Raw genomic sequence first — 15,984 nt, 5'->3', positions numbered from 1 at the left:
ACCTACAACTACCACAACTACTACACCTTCAACCACAACTGAAACAACTACAGCTCCACCACCTACAACTACCACAACCACTACACCTTCAACCACAACATCAACAACAACTACAGCTCCACCAACTACAACTCCACCTTGTCCTCATGGACATGATATGACATGTAGTTGGTCACAGTGGATTAATATGGGAAAGCCCACACCAGGCCCTGATGGTGGAGAAGATGAAACCATCAAAAAGATCATCTCTGCTGGTCATCATGTTTGCTCAAATCCAGAGGAAGTCCACTGTCGAGCTGTCGTGTACCCAGGTCTTTCCATGTCACAGCTGGGACAAGATGTGATTTGCAATAACAGTGTGGGTCTCATATGCAACAACAAACAACAAGGGCTGGGGCAAGAGTGTTTTGATTATGAGGTTCAGTTCAAATGCTGTGAGTGTCCAACACCTTCATCTCCTACTACTACAGTTACAACTACAACACCTACAACTACCACAACCACTACGCCTTCAACCACAACTAAAACAACTACAACTCCACCACCTACAACTACCACAACTACCACACCTTCAACCACAACTGAAACAACTACAGCCCCCCCTCCTACAACTACCACAACTACTACACCTTCAACCACAACTGAAACAACAACTACAGCTCCACCAACTACAACTCCACCTTGTCCTCATGGACATGATATGACATGTAGTTGGTCACAGTGGATTAATATGGGAAAGCCCACACCAGGCCCTGATGGTGGAGAAGATGAAACCATCAAAAAGATCATCTCTGCTGGTCATCATGTTTGCTCAAATCCAGAGGAAGTCCACTGTCGAGCTGTCATGTACCCAGGTCTTTCCATGTCACAGCTGGGACAAGATGTGATTTGCAATAACAGTGTGGGTCTCATATGCAACAACAAACAACAAGGGCTGGGGCAAGAGTGTTTTGATTATGAGGTTCAGTTCAAATGCTGTGAATGTCCAACACCTTCACCTCCTACTACTACAGTTACAACTACAACACCTACAACTACCACAACTACTACACCTTCACCTCCTACTACTACAGTTACAACTCCACCACCTACAACTACCACAACTACCACACCTTCAACCACACCTGAAACAACTACAACTCCACCTCCTACAACTACCACAACCACTACACCTTCATCCACAACTGAAACAACTACAACTCCACCACCTACAACTACCACAACCACTACACCTTCAACCACAACATCAACAACAACTACAGCTCAACCAACTACAACTCCACCTTGTCCTCATGGACATGATATGACATGTAGTTGGTCACAGTGGATTAATATGGGAAAGCCCACACCAGGCCCTGATGGTGGAGAAGATGAAACCATCAAGAAGATCAACTCTGCAGGTTACCATGTTTGCTCAAATCCAGAGGAAATCCATTGTAGAGCTGTTCTTCATCCAAATCTTACCTTGTCAGAAGTGGGACAAGATGTGATTTGTAACAAAGATGTGGGTCTCATATGCAACAACAAACAACAAGGCCTTCAGCCAGAGTGTCTTGATTATGAGGTTCAATTCAAATGTTGTGTGTGTCCATCAACCACCATTCCAACAACACCCTCAACCTTTTCAAGTACTACACCTTCTACTACAACTGAAACAACAATTACTACAAGGCCACCCACAACTTATCCACCTATAGTGACAGGGACAACAACAACAACAACAACAACTCAACCTTCTACTCAACCCCAGCACATTTGCTGCTCTTTTAATGGTACAAGTTTCCCACCTGGTAAGTTCTGATTAATACAGACAATGTACCAGTTGCAGTTTATTCGAATCTATGGCAGACACCATTGTGATCTTTGTTTTCCCTTAGCTCACAAGAATAACTGCTAAAGTAGTTAAGTACCAACGAATTTATGGCATAATCAGAATAAGCCTTTTCCAGTCTTGTGCTCCAAATTAGTAGTAACATATATATTTAGCAGTAAAAAATATTGGAATTTTAGAATTCAAAATATTCACTGTGTTGGAATAGTGCATGTTCTAAAACCTTTCTACTCTAAATTATTTAAACAGTTTACAAATAATGTATTCTTTTTAACATGTAAAAATGTTGGCTAACTAACTTTAAAAAAAAAAAATTTTTACAAAGTTTTACATGTAGCATGTTTTGAACCATCCTTCATTAAATGGATACTCTCATTCTAATCGTTAAAAGCTAATTTTAGTTTCAGGTTTTATTTTCAATGCTCTCACCAAGCGTGGTGATGTTGTTGAAACAAATTCAGGGCAGGAAACACAAGCAGTCAGACAATCGGAAAGGTTGTAAACACACCCCAAGTTTGGACAAAAAATCAGTCAATTAACAAGCTAGCTAGCTTTGTTGCTAACAGGAAATGTTCACACAACTCATTCAAGAGACATATTTGTAGCTCCAACTTGCTGTCTCATGACAGGAGCTAAAAATGTCTTTTGTGGGTCAATACCAGGTGGAGGGTTTAATAAACGTACTTGATGCAAGCTGAGAGACTGTGATAGCTTCCTCAGTTTTGGACTCTCTGGCTCTCTGTTCCCACAGGGGTCAGCATGGTGTACTATTGGTCTATGGTGTGAATTCATTTTTCAAAATTCAGCACAGTTCAATATGTTAGTTACATTTCATCACAGTAGAGAATGTACAGCTGCTCCTTAATCTATCAAAGAAAAACTTTATTAACAGACACCATGTTTGTGGATTCATCTCTGACCTATCAATACAGAGAGTAGAGTATTGCATTCTGCCAACTTCAGTACATTACCAAAATACAGCATCTCCTCAGTTTCATAGACAGAGGAGAGGAGCGTCTGTTTTTTATATATATATATATATATATATTACTTTCCTATTGCCAACACCTAGGATGTACATTATAATGTATACATTTATGTGATATTTAAAGACCTCTGTTTTATATGACTCACACTTTCTGTGACAAACTGTTTTTCAGCAATCATCCTGTGCCTCTTTTTCAGACTCCATAGTCTACAATCAGACCGATGGTGATGGCCACTGTTTTATAGGGTACTGCAATGCCAGCTGTCATATAGTGCCCCTACACTACCAGTGTGTTACACCTGTGCCACCACATAAACAGTGTATTGAACCTCCAGATATTCCAAGACAGGTACTTCCTTACTTATATTACATACATATTTAACTTTATATGCAAAATTTAAGCCATACTGCTCAAACATTAAAATGCTGTAATTAAATTTGATATGGATTTTGCACTTATAATTAATATGGTACTCTATGATCTTACCAGCCCTCTCTTTTTTCCACTCACTCCACAGAATGGTGAAATTTGGAATGCAACTGACTGTCGTATAGGAATATGTACTGATGGCAAGATCACCTATAACCACACAGCCTGTCCAGCTGTAGAGCCTATAGTGTGTGCAAATAACTACCCTCCTGTTAAAGTGTATGATGCTGATGGATGCTGTTATCACTATGAATGCCAATGTAAGTTTGAGCTACTATGATACTACTTGGACGCAAAATTTTGGGGTTAAACATGTGAAAGCTTAACAGTAGCAGTGTTTTATTTTGTGTTTTCATTTTACTTATATTTATTTTATTTATATCTTCTATGCTTGACAAAGGATTGACCGGATGACTTGAAATGTCATTTTAAATGTAAATGTAATATCTGTGTTTTATGAAGGTGTCTGCTATGGTTGGGGCGATCCTCATTATGTCACCTTCGATGGAACCTACTATGGTTTTCAAGGCAACTGTTCCTACTGGCTGGTGAAAGAGATACTGCCCAAATACAACTTCAGTGTCATGATCGATAACTACTACTGTGGCGCAATTGATGGCCTGTCCTGTCCACAGTCCATCACTGTCTTCTACCAAAGCTACAAGATCTTTATCACACAGAAGAATATCGATGGAAATTTCATAAATGAGGCAATTAAATGGCACCATTAACTTCTTACATTTTTAATTCAATCTCTAACCACTGTCCTAGCAGCAACTCCCATTTCTGTGTAGTGTGGACATATATAATACATACATTTGACTAAATGTAAAATTGTCTTTCTGACATTAACATCATAATGTCTTTTGTTTCAGATTTTTGTGAATGACAAGCGTGTAAGTCCTGCGTACCAGAATGCTGAATTCCGGTTAACCACCACCGGTATCGATACAGTGCTTGTCATCCCTAAAATCCGTGCCAAGATCACCTTCTCTGGGCTCATATTCAGTATCTACCTACCCTACAGCAAATTTGGTGGCAACACCTGGGGACAGTGTGGTGAGTTCTGTAGAAGAAATGAACAGCATCTTATTTTATGTAGAATATAGAGATCTGTTAGTAAATGACATGTATATCAGTAGTTGAGTATTCTGCACACCTGATACTTACAACAGATAGAACCTATTGCACCTATTTGACATACTCAGTAAGATAAAACCCTGAAAAAACACATCTTACAGTAAAGTGGCTTATACATAATTCAAATGATTAAGCAGGAAAAAGGCAGTGCAGGACTGACTTGAGTTGTTGCGTGGTTTTACAAATGATCATGTTCCTCTAGGCACATGTGACAACAACAGGACAGATGACTGCATGTTGCCCAGTGGCAAGATTGATCCCTCATGTCCTGACATGGCACACGAGTGGCATGCCAACAACAGTTACTGTCTAAAACCTACCGAACCTCCAACAACAACAGCTTTACCTACTGCTAGTACTCCTAGTCCCTGCAATACCACCATCTGTGAGGTCATCAAAAGCAGGTAGGCCTACTGTAGGAGGAAAAGAGGAAATCTATCTATCTATCTATCTATCTATCTATCTATCTATCTATCTATCTATCTATCTATCTATCTATCTATCGTTCGTTCGTTCGTTCGTTCGTTCGTTCGTTCGTTCATTCGTTCGTTGTGGCTCCTTCCATAGCTCCTGCCATGTCTGAATAAAGCCAAACGTACCTGACATGTATATAAATGAAGGCAGCACTGTTACAGATTCCAGCAATTACACAAATTTCCGTTCTACCTTTGAAACACACCTGGCAAGCAACACATTAGGGCTTAACATTTTTTTTTAAAATATCTATATCTGTAAAAATATCTGTCAATATGCGATTATTGACTGATAATGCAATCGCAATATGATTTGCGATATGAGAGGTAATGATCAGTTTTACATTGTTGTTCTTATTTTGATTGAAAAACATGACTATGGTGTGATTTTTTATTTATTTATTTATTTATTTATTTTTGTAGGAATCTGTACCAAATTAGGATGTTTTTTAAGTCTGTAGCATCTGATTTGTAGGACAGGACATCTCAGCCTCATGACAGTCATTAATTTAAAAGTTGTTTTTTTTACACACATTTTGCCTCTAACAAATATCATACCTCCTGTGATTTTAAGATAGCAGAAAGCCATATTCCAATTTTGATAAACTTGTGATTCATTGTGTAGCCCTACAACACGTTACTTGTTTATTCACTTGTCTCAGGTTGATAATGTGTCATGTTGCATTCGGTTTGTGTCCTGTGTCCATACTGACTCTAAATCCCATCCTCCCTAGTGTGTTTGAACCTTGCCACAAGCTCATTGACTGGAGTCCATTTGTTGTGGCATGTGAGTTTGATGTTTGCCACATGCACATCAATCACATTGGCTGCACCAGCATACAAACCTATGCTGATATCTGTGCTGAGGCTGGAGTGTGTATTGACTGGAGGAGTGCTACCAAAGGACTCTGTGGTGAGAAATATAAAGTCAACACCAGCCTTATTACACACTTATAATGTTAATGACATCACAGCAATGACTTTACACTAAAAACATGTTTATTCTATCTTTATCTCCTAATAGAATATAAATGTCAAAGTCCCAAAGTGTATAAGGCCTGTGGCCCTCTGGTGGAGCCTACCTGTGTTTCCTGGTACAGTAATTCTTTTTTTTATTATTATTCATTTATGCTCTGACTCATATGCAACAACAAGATGTGGCCTTCACACAACATGCTGTTGTTTCTGCAGGTACAATGAAAAATTCATCTATGCCATCAATGAGTTCAGTGAAATGACAGATATAAAGCTGGAGGGCTGCTACTGTCCAGAGAACACCACCCTCCTCTCCTCCACCCTAAATGAATGTGTGCCCACCTGTGGTAAGACAAGAGAGCACTATTGTATTGGAACAGTTATGCTGCATTTAAGAATATCTCGCCTGCACTTTTTAAGACCTTTGATGACTAAATCAAATTGTATTTTTTATTCTCTCAACAAAACCTTAGGGATAGGCATATAACAAGTCCAAATTTAATGCCATAAACCCAGGTTTGCAACTCATCTTAGACCAGTGGTTCCCAAACTGAGGGGACTGTGGTGCCAGTGTGGGGGGCACGGAAGACCAGGGGAGACATAAAGATGGGTTAGGGTTAAATGTTGAATGAATATGTTTTTTTTGTAGGGGAAATAAACAAACAAGGTGATTCTATCCTGCCATGTTTGAATCATTTTTTTTTATCAGTTCCATCCCCAGTTATTGTTAATAATTGATAAAAACTGTGGGGTTGTAGGGGGCAAACTTTTTTCAGCTTCTGAAAAGGGGGTATGCCAGAAAAAGTTTGGGAACCACTGTCTTAGACCAATGATTAAAGGGACAGTATTTTCAGAAAGAAAATAGTTGAATGTCCCTTTAATGTTTACTGTTTTGACCATGATGGCAACCTATCCCTAACTTTACCATAACTTTGCTGCACTATTGCTGGCATACATTTAAAAATGTCATCCAGTGTTTTTGTAGATGTGTCCATGGTTTCTTGCTTTAGATGGAGCTGGAGTAGCAGTTATTTAGTGAAGCTGAGACTCAGGCCAGCCGTGCTGCTCAACCTGAGTCTGAGTCTGTTGGTAGGCTGTAGCAGTCTTGGCCAATTAAAAGAAGGAACATGCAAACTGACATTCAACATTTCTTAGCCTTTGCTCCTGATGCAAGTAAGCCGAAGCCCTCCCTAATAAGCCAAAATGACTTTGTGCTTTATGTTTCTCTCCTAACAGAAATCTGTCTTCTGAAAAATGGAAAATGGGTGAAGGTAAATCATTTGTCTACAATGCCAGTCCCTTTCTACAGACACCTTTTGACAATAGCTCATAATGGTATGTCTCCTGCCTTAATTATACAATAAACATTGTACCCTCAGGCCAACGCAACATGGACAGACGGCTGTGACGAGTGTGTATGTGAGGAGGACACGCTGCGGGTCACCTGCAAACACAAAGCCTGTCCAACACAGCCTCCCCTCATCTGTGACCAAGAAGGTCAGGCCAAGGTCAATGACACCACCGATGGCTGCTGTCCAGTGGAGAAGTGTGGTAAGTGAGCATCACATAAACACTGGAGTTAATACACTCAGTATTTATAAGTATATACTATATTTAGATATTTGGCACATAGCCCATACATTTTGGATACCTGTATTAGGATTAAGAGGGGTCTTACATTCCCTCCTTCATTTATCCATTGGTGTCTTTGAACAGAGTGCGTGAGGCCATGCAATGAGGCGCCTATCTGTCCAATCGGTTTCACTCGGAAAGCCATCAAAGGAGTCTGCTGTTACGAGTACCGCTGCGGTGAGTGTGCTCATGCAAATGCATAGCTAGGTTTCATTTCAGCTGCTGTGACTGTTGCAACATTGAAAACACATTCATTCATTGGTCTGTTTCCTTCACAGTGCCGCAGGATGTGTGTGTTTTCAACAACAATGTGTATCAGGTGAGATCTCACTCTGAAAGGTGTTTTAATCACATAGTATTCACACAATTTGTAGAGGTTATCCAAATCTTGTCTGGGAATAATAAGCATAGGCTTTAAATTTGTTAACACCGCTTAAAGCCCAAATAACATCAGATTTTGCAAGATTCATTAATACTAAAAAGATTTAATAAGTGTTATTTATGTTTGTAAATAACAGTATATTCAAGAATTTCTACATCTCATATCCACCAGTCCTCATCTATAAAATTTAACAATAGGGATGCACCATACTGGATTTTTGCCAATATTTTCCAACTCATTTTGACCAACTGCAGATGCCAATGCCTATATTTGCACATATTTCTTTCTCCAGCTAATTGCAGAGAGCATCAAGTCTCTCTTGTAGTGGAATTTACACTTTATTATGTCTACTCTTATCATGATGCTGAGCAATCATTGCCACTAGCAATCTGTTTAAGACCATTCAAATAACCTCCAAGGTGCAGACATACTCTTCATGTCATCTTATCAGCATGTTGTATTGGCAGAAAATAATAATTTTGGCAGAATACCAATATTTCATGTTAAAGCATTTATTGGGTGATACCAGTGGTGTGCCAATATTATGGCACATTTCTGTTTTACAACATATATGGCATATTATTTATTTATTTATTTATTTTAAATTTTCTAAAAAAAAAAAAAAACTCAAATATTTTATGCATAATCATCCATTTATGTGTCTCTGAATTCTAAATTTCTATATAACAAACGCAAGAGAAAATTAACTCTCATCTCCATTCAAACTTGAACTTGAACTACATTCAAACTATTTATATAGCATATTTCACACACGTGATAACACAAAGTGCTTTACATTAAGTAACAATACTCATAAAAATCATAACAATGCAAGTGCAGAAAGAAGATAAATATGCACATCAAAAAGTGCAAAAGTCAGTGCAAAATATACAAAAATACACAAACATCAAAGATGTACAAAACACAAGTGCACACATGTCAAATATATACACCCACATGCACATGTCAAAGATATACAAAACACACACATGTACTGGGAACTTATGCTTATGCTTAACAATGCTGTTATCGTCTTCATTTTGTGAAGGTCCATTGTAATGTCCATCCATGTACTGAAAGCTGCACTCTCCTGTGATAGCCATTTCCCCGTTTTTAGCAGCTACCAGCAAAATATTTAACAGATACTTATTTCTATTCAACCATTCTTGAGGTATGTCTGCAAAAAACATGCTCTTACTCTCTATGGGCACATGAAATCTGAAAATATCATGTAAGGCACCATGTATCCCTGTTCAAAAGTCTTTAATAACAGGAAAATCCCACAAAACAAAATGATTTGCATTCAGATTTCCACAGTTTCTCCAGCAAACTGAGGTGTTACCATCATAATTTTTAATTTAATTGGGATTTCTTTCCAATTAAGAATTATTATAACTTATCAAATGCTTTTAAAATGACCACACTGTGGCGTCATTGCCCTAGATCTTTAGAGAGACATAATAAGTAACTGTGAGATAATGTTATTTCTGACAGAACAACACGTTGTCCATTTTACAAATGGAAAGCTGAATTCATGAGCCATAAGAAATTCATGTGGAGCTGGTTTGTATTTCAGTCCTCTTTCCATCCCTACACAGGTTTATTATGAACATACACTTGCTGTTTCTTGCCATATGCAGACTAGGCCATTGCTAAGGCCCCCCAGAGCCACCAGGGGGCCCCCAAACAGCGTGGTGTAGTGGTGATCTGCTGTTCAGTATCCCCACTGCTATTCAAAGCAAGACTGTCACTGACCAGAGATCATGAGCAGACTTTGAAATTTGTTCCAAACATTTACAATAATTTGAAGGAAAATGTAGCATTTGTCTAATTTTGGCAGATGTTTTGATGCAGATTCTGATGATCCTCTAGGTTTTCATGATTTTCTTGATGTAGGGGAGCCTCAGGGATTCCCTTTCATTATAATTTTCATAGGTTTAAATGGCTGGAGTCAACTTGAGAACTGTGATTTGAATTTGAGAGAAAAGAGATGTTTTTCATCGAGCCTCCTAGCCTCCTTTCCTTCTTTAAAGTGCATCAGATGCAATGTGTTAAATGTTAATGCATACCCATGGACCACTTTAGTGGGTCTGGAATTCCTCCACAATAGTTTCAAAGGATAGGGGCCCCCAAAAAGCATTTTGTATAGGACCACCAAAAAGCTAGAAAGGGCCCTGCACTTAGTGGTCACTTAACACCTGTAAAACCTATTGCCAATGCAATGCAAAGCAGTTATAAATTCTCCCTTTATAAAGATAATAATGTTCAGGTTTTGAATGACACTGTCAGAGATATTAATTTAACTGTACATTAAAGGTAGTGGTGCACCAGACTGCACTATACTGAGAGGTTTACAGGAGTATCTGTGTCTGTGTTGACCTTCTCCCCTTTGTTCATCCAGGTTGGAGATGTAGTGAATGTGTCTCCATGTCAAAAGTGCATCTGTACCAACCAGAAAAATGCCACCACCCTGAACAAAATAGACTGTCAGCCTATACCATGTGACACACACTGCCCTGTGGTAAGACTAGTCCCCCCTCCACCCCTTGCTTACTTTTATTGACCACATTCTCTCCCAGAATCATTTGGTGTCATATTAATTTTCTAGTTGCCATTTATGACCATTAAAACTGATTTCTGACAGATTTACTGTGGTCCTTTTCCATTCTGTTCTCTTGCCTTTTTACAAGTAATAATTACAATTTTTTATAGTTTCTTAACTTGATATATGAGGAATAAGCAAATGGATAATACCAAACACTAGATTTTGACATTTTTGTGTATAGAAACACACTGTCTGAGGCGTTTTGTGTTCTGTATTTGCCTCAAGTTAGTTCAGTCTCTTTACTGCATCTGGGAATAACTGTCTGAAGTAATGACAATATATGACTGCACCCCTTCCATTTACAGTCACCTGTTTGATAAAGCTACACTTTAAACCTAATGTCAAAGATAAATGGAAAACATTTTTATATTTGTTTATACACTGAGTTTCTCTTTGCTTTGATTTTCAGGGTTCTGAGTACCAGAACGTCCCCAACCAGTGCTGTGGCAAGTGTGTCCCTGTAGCATGTGTTGTCGTACTGCCAAACAACTCCACACACATATTAAAGGTTAGTGTGTGTATCTGTCAAAGCAGTGTGTGTATGTTCGAAGAAAGAATGAAAAGAGGAGATTAGATTTTATATATTTGCAAGATCAGTAAGATCTCCATCATCTCTTCCAGATCACACTGTGTTCATTTGTGCAGGTGCATCTAATTTTCTGCTATTTTAGCATAATATAACATACTCACACATAGAATGGTAGTTGAACATAATAGAAGTCACTTGATGTACAGTTGAAGAGATTTTGCAGCTGGACAAAAGGTTTCTTCTGGTGTTCATCCACCAGGAGGCGTTACAGCTCCACAGGTCAAACCAGAGTGTCAGATCAAACATGACATAATATAATGTATGTAGAAACACCTGTCAGCTTCTTCATGTAGTCAACTCAAGCTGCACTGCAGAGACCGAAATGTGTGTTTAATACACCCCCTCCCAACCTGGCAGCCCATTTAAAGAGAAAATTAACCCCAAAATCAAAAATGCATCTTTTTCCGCTGGTCATCCAGAAAGACTTTTTTGGTGTGAGTTGCAGAGTTTTGGAGATATCAGCCATAGTATAATGGGACTAAATGGCACTCAGCTCGTGGTGCTCAAAACACCCCCCCAAAAAAAAACACTTGAAAAGTTAAAAAACAGTGTGTCTCTTCAGAAATCATGACCCTGTTACTCGAGTTTCATTTTTAGTCATAAAATGTGACTACAAACATTCAGAACCTCATTCAAAAGCCTTTGAACTTGAACTTGAAGCTTTGAACACAAAAAAGTCTCTTTAGTACAGATAATATAGAGGCAAACATAGTGCATATATTGTGTGTTTTGGAAAATGTTTTGGTGGTTATGATTGAACAATGTGAAAAATATGTGAAATTGACTAAATCATACAAGGTTTCTGCAAGTTAAACTTGCCATCTGAGCACAAGTCAATAGCATCTTCATTTCCTATCAGATGAAGCAACAGGGAGGCAAAATGGCTCAGAGTCAAAAGATGTAAAAGCCAGCACAGGAAGAATTCACATGGTGTTGTTATGGAGGTGATAGTGACTCTGATGCAGTGCTGCCTGCAGACTGTTCTAAAATTGTTATGTTCTGTTTCTTCTTTAGGCCGGCACCATTTGGTCTCCCCCTGGCAGCCCCTGTGTGAAGTATGAGTGCGTCCAGATCGGCAATCAGTTCATCCCCATTGAGGCCAAGACCATTTGTACTCCCTTCAACTCTGAAGACTGCATACCGGTAGACTACACACACACACACACACACACACACACACACACACACACACACACACACACACTCAAACCATCACCATCGTTGCTTCTTATTAGAAGATTTGTGTTCTCCTCGATGGAATATAAAACACTCACAGTCACTGATCACATGATGTTCATTGTGGCAGCAGTTTGAGCACCATGTTACCCTCTGTGTCCATGTGAATCTCTACAACATGATACATGATCCAACACAATACTGATGTGAATGTGCATGTGTCTTCTGCAGGGAACAGAGACTATCGCTCCAGATGGATGCTGCCGTGTCTGTATGTATTCCTTCAATACTGTATAATATTTATGCTCCTGTGACCTGACCACACTCTCACTCCACTTACACAAAGCCCCATGATGTCATCAGAGCTTTAAACCTTTCACACAAAATGAACACAACCATATGATTGACATTAGCTTGGTTAACTAACTAGCTAACTTAACTCTACATGTACAGAGGATTGACTACACAGCTAAGAACAAGATCAGAAGGCAAAGAGTGATAAAAGCACAACACCCTCTGGCAACATTCAGTACCTGGCCGATCAGCTCCCTGTCTCTGTTCTGATAGTTACCGTCTGACAAACAGGCTGACACAGCCAGAACAGGCTTCTGTTCTTGGTTACCAGAATGATGAATCCCCATCTAATACATGATTGGTAATCTGCAAAGGATCACCAAAGATGACACCAGCACCTTTCTGAAAATTTCAAAGACTTTGAGTCAAAAGTGGGGGCTTTTTCTCAGGGTCCAATATGCTCTCCCCTCATTAAGAACACTTGGTAGACAGACGCCGACACTCAGGAAAAAAACACTAACAACAGACACTAACTCATATAATCATGATGCCTTATGATTGCTCATATAAGTCACAATAATGCATTGTTAAGGCTTAAAAGCAACTCTTATAATGCATCATGAAAGTATCGGTTATGCATCAGATTTATGGGCATCATAGAAATTATTATCTAATATCTCATGTTAACTAAATGAAACAAACCCTACATTGAAGGCAACAAATAATCAGCAATTTGTTCATTTGTTCTCAACCAGTTTATTGATGTTGATTAAGTGCAAAGAGCTGACATGGTTCTTCCTGCTTAGTTAAATTACAGTCAAGGGATTTTCACACTGTATAATCTTAACCCTGGGCTAGCTTCAGTGTGAAATCTTTCAAGAATGCTTCTAGCCCTGGGCTAAGTGCAGTTTTGATTTATGTCACTTCTCAAAACAAACACAAAGATGGAAAAAACTTTCCCCTCATGGTTTGCGCCCAAGAAAACCCAGTGTAGTCGTTGTGGAGTCCACAGATGCTGTGATAAGTAAAGCAGGCAAGATGAGATGAGACGTTCTTCCTTCTCAATGAGTGTCTCCTGCCTGCCTCAGGTATTCCGAAGACTAAAACATGCGGCGTGTCCACCACCACTGTGTACCTGGAGAACCAGGGCTGCCGTTCCAAAGAACAGATCAATGTCACATCCTGCGTTGGAGCATGTGGTACCTTCACCTAGTAAGTGTCATTTTCCTCATCATCAGTGCCTCATTCTGTGCTTTTGATCATGTTAAAGGGCCATTTCCACTAAGATGGGGGGGATTGTAAAAACAAAAACAAAATGGTCAAAATCTATGCTGCAAGGCCGGAGATCATAATATTGGTCAATGAAATGACCACATACTTGAGATAACAGAGTGTCTATTAGCACTGGGGGGAGAATAGTCACATGAAAGCTATTAGGCTATTTACACCCAGCCCCCTAATTTAGATATAAAGAGCAATAAAGTGAAACAAAGGACTATTTTCAGTTGTTCTTTACACTTTGGTTAAGTTTAGGGAAGAAAACTACTTAATAATTATTATTATAATTATAATAACAGCATTTTTTGTGTTTTTTGTGTTTTTCATGGTACTCAAGGACACTTTAGATAGGTTAAAAAAGTTAAAAAGGTTAGATTTGGTTAGGTTTAGGTAAAGATCATGGTTTGCTGCTGCTGTTTGGTACAAATAGCATTGCTGCCTACTGACAGCTGTGTGCTAATAGCATCTGTCAATTTGATATTTCACAACCACAGACTTTATCTTTTTGTGCTATAAGCTCAGCTTTCAAGCCCAAAACTAAAATAAACCCTGATGACATAATTCTGACATCATCAGGGTCATTTTGTCAGACTTGACAAAACTCCCTCAGAGCCACAGAAAACAACTCTTTTTACAAGCTCAGTAGGACTAACCATTAGTAGCAAACAGATCTTTATATGTAAAATTGTTGGAGTGCCCCTTGAAGACATCAGAAATTATTAAAACTGAAATTACAGATTGAAAAAAAAATATATATATTTTTCTCAATTCTGTATGAATGTGACTTAACAGAGCTCTTTAACCTTTGTAGCTCTGTAGTCTTAAACTTGAATTTTCTTGAACTGGATTTAATATTTCCCTTCTGTCCTCCTCCCTCCCTCTCTCCCTGCTCTCTTCACACCTTCCTCCCCTCTCTTCTCTCAGCTACTCGACCAAAATGCGTTCCCTGCAGCACACCTGCTCTTGCTGTCAGGAGATGAGCACGTCCGAGCGGCAGGTGCAGCTCTCCTGCCCCGACAGCACCGAGGTCACCTACACCTACATCCACATCAACTCCTGTGGGTGCCTCAAGACGGACTGTTCTACGCTCGCCCACAGCAAAATGGCGACCACTCCCGCCACCGCCAAGTCACGTCGTAGGAGGAGATAAGGCAAAAACCCAGAGTAGCATACGCACTGCTACTTATGTAATGAGCATGAATTTAGCGTAGCGAAACAGAATCAACTGCATACACAATCAATCTATTTATGCCTGATGTCTTAGTGTACTTAGTTTTAGCTTGGTAAGATTGTAAACACATAAAGATCTCATCAATAAAGATCAAACTGTAGCTGCAGCCTGAGCTGTTTTTGTCCTGGTTTCTTACTGCATGTACAGTGTGTGTGAGTGAGTGTGTAGCTAATTAACACCTTTTCCTTCTTAGAATGATCCAAGCCAAATAAAATCAAACCTCCACAACAAACATCAGTTTTAATTCATTTAGAATACATTAATGAATACATGAAGGATTTGTTTTATTTAGTGGGTTACTACTAGTTGAAGTTCATTATTTTTTCACACTTAAATCCCAACTTGCAAGACAAGAGGTTGAGATGTTCTTAAAACAACAGAGAGCAGAGGGGTGTTTTTTCACTGAGTACAATAATATTTGAAAGAGTTAATAGTCAGAATGGTTAGGCCAAGGGGAATTAGACTTTCTTTAGATGTCAATGAATGTTATTCATAGCAATGGTTTGTTAAACATCGTAATGGTCTGCTATGCAGAAATAACAGGCCTTGGAATGCTGGATTTGACCAATCAGGATCAAGTATTTAACAACGCTGTATAATAATAAGAATAAAAATAATTCTCAAAAGTGATCAAAAACTTTTCAAGATCACATTTACTTATTGAATAGTTACCTATAATTGAGTTCTTTGAACAGTTATGTATCTGTATTTCTAGCTTGTAATTTTTGAACAATAGAAGAGCTGCTGCATCAATCAGTCCTTTTGGATTTAAATAATCACACAATTTCTTAGAACTGTCACAGGTAAAGCTGAAATTTTGTCTAAATTTTCTGTTATTATACAACATCATAACCCAGGCTTTGGTTATAACAGTGCTTTCATGTCAAGAAGTTCTAAATCTAACATTGCACAGTTTATGAACTCAGGGCAACCTTACAAATCATATAATATTATCAGTGC

General features: G+C 38.8%; 1 protein-coding gene across 1 annotated transcript; it reads left to right on the top strand.

Annotated features, from left to right (window-relative positions):
* Window positions 1-3,376: 3,376 nt before the first annotated feature.
* LOC146333332 (intestinal mucin-like protein) lies at window positions 3,377-15,136 on the top strand. Its single transcript, XM_084725441.1, has 17 exons — window positions 3,377-3,509; window positions 3,712-3,959; window positions 4,125-4,308; window positions 4,592-4,793; window positions 5,597-5,775; window positions 5,887-5,956; window positions 6,054-6,184; window positions 7,074-7,108; window positions 7,217-7,388; window positions 7,554-7,646; window positions 7,748-7,788; window positions 10,172-10,372; window positions 10,866-10,964; window positions 12,060-12,188; window positions 12,453-12,492; window positions 13,604-13,727; window positions 14,718-15,136. Exons 2-17 carry the CDS (start codon window positions 3,834-3,836, stop codon window positions 14,941-14,943), a joined length of 2,052 nt encoding a protein of 683 aa, XP_084581567.1. The 5' UTR covers window positions 3,377-3,509; window positions 3,712-3,833; the 3' UTR covers window positions 14,944-15,136.
* The last annotated feature ends 848 nt before the right edge of the window (window positions 15,137-15,984 follow it).

Source organism: Lutjanus erythropterus, chromosome 1 (assembly GCF_056507025.1).
Source record: "Lutjanus erythropterus isolate fLutEry1 chromosome 1, fLutEry1.hap2, whole genome shotgun sequence".
Lineage (NCBI taxonomy): Eukaryota > Metazoa > Chordata > Actinopteri > Lutjaniformes > Lutjanidae > Lutjanus > Lutjanus erythropterus.
This window is presented reverse-complemented; position numbering and strand designations above follow the sequence as displayed.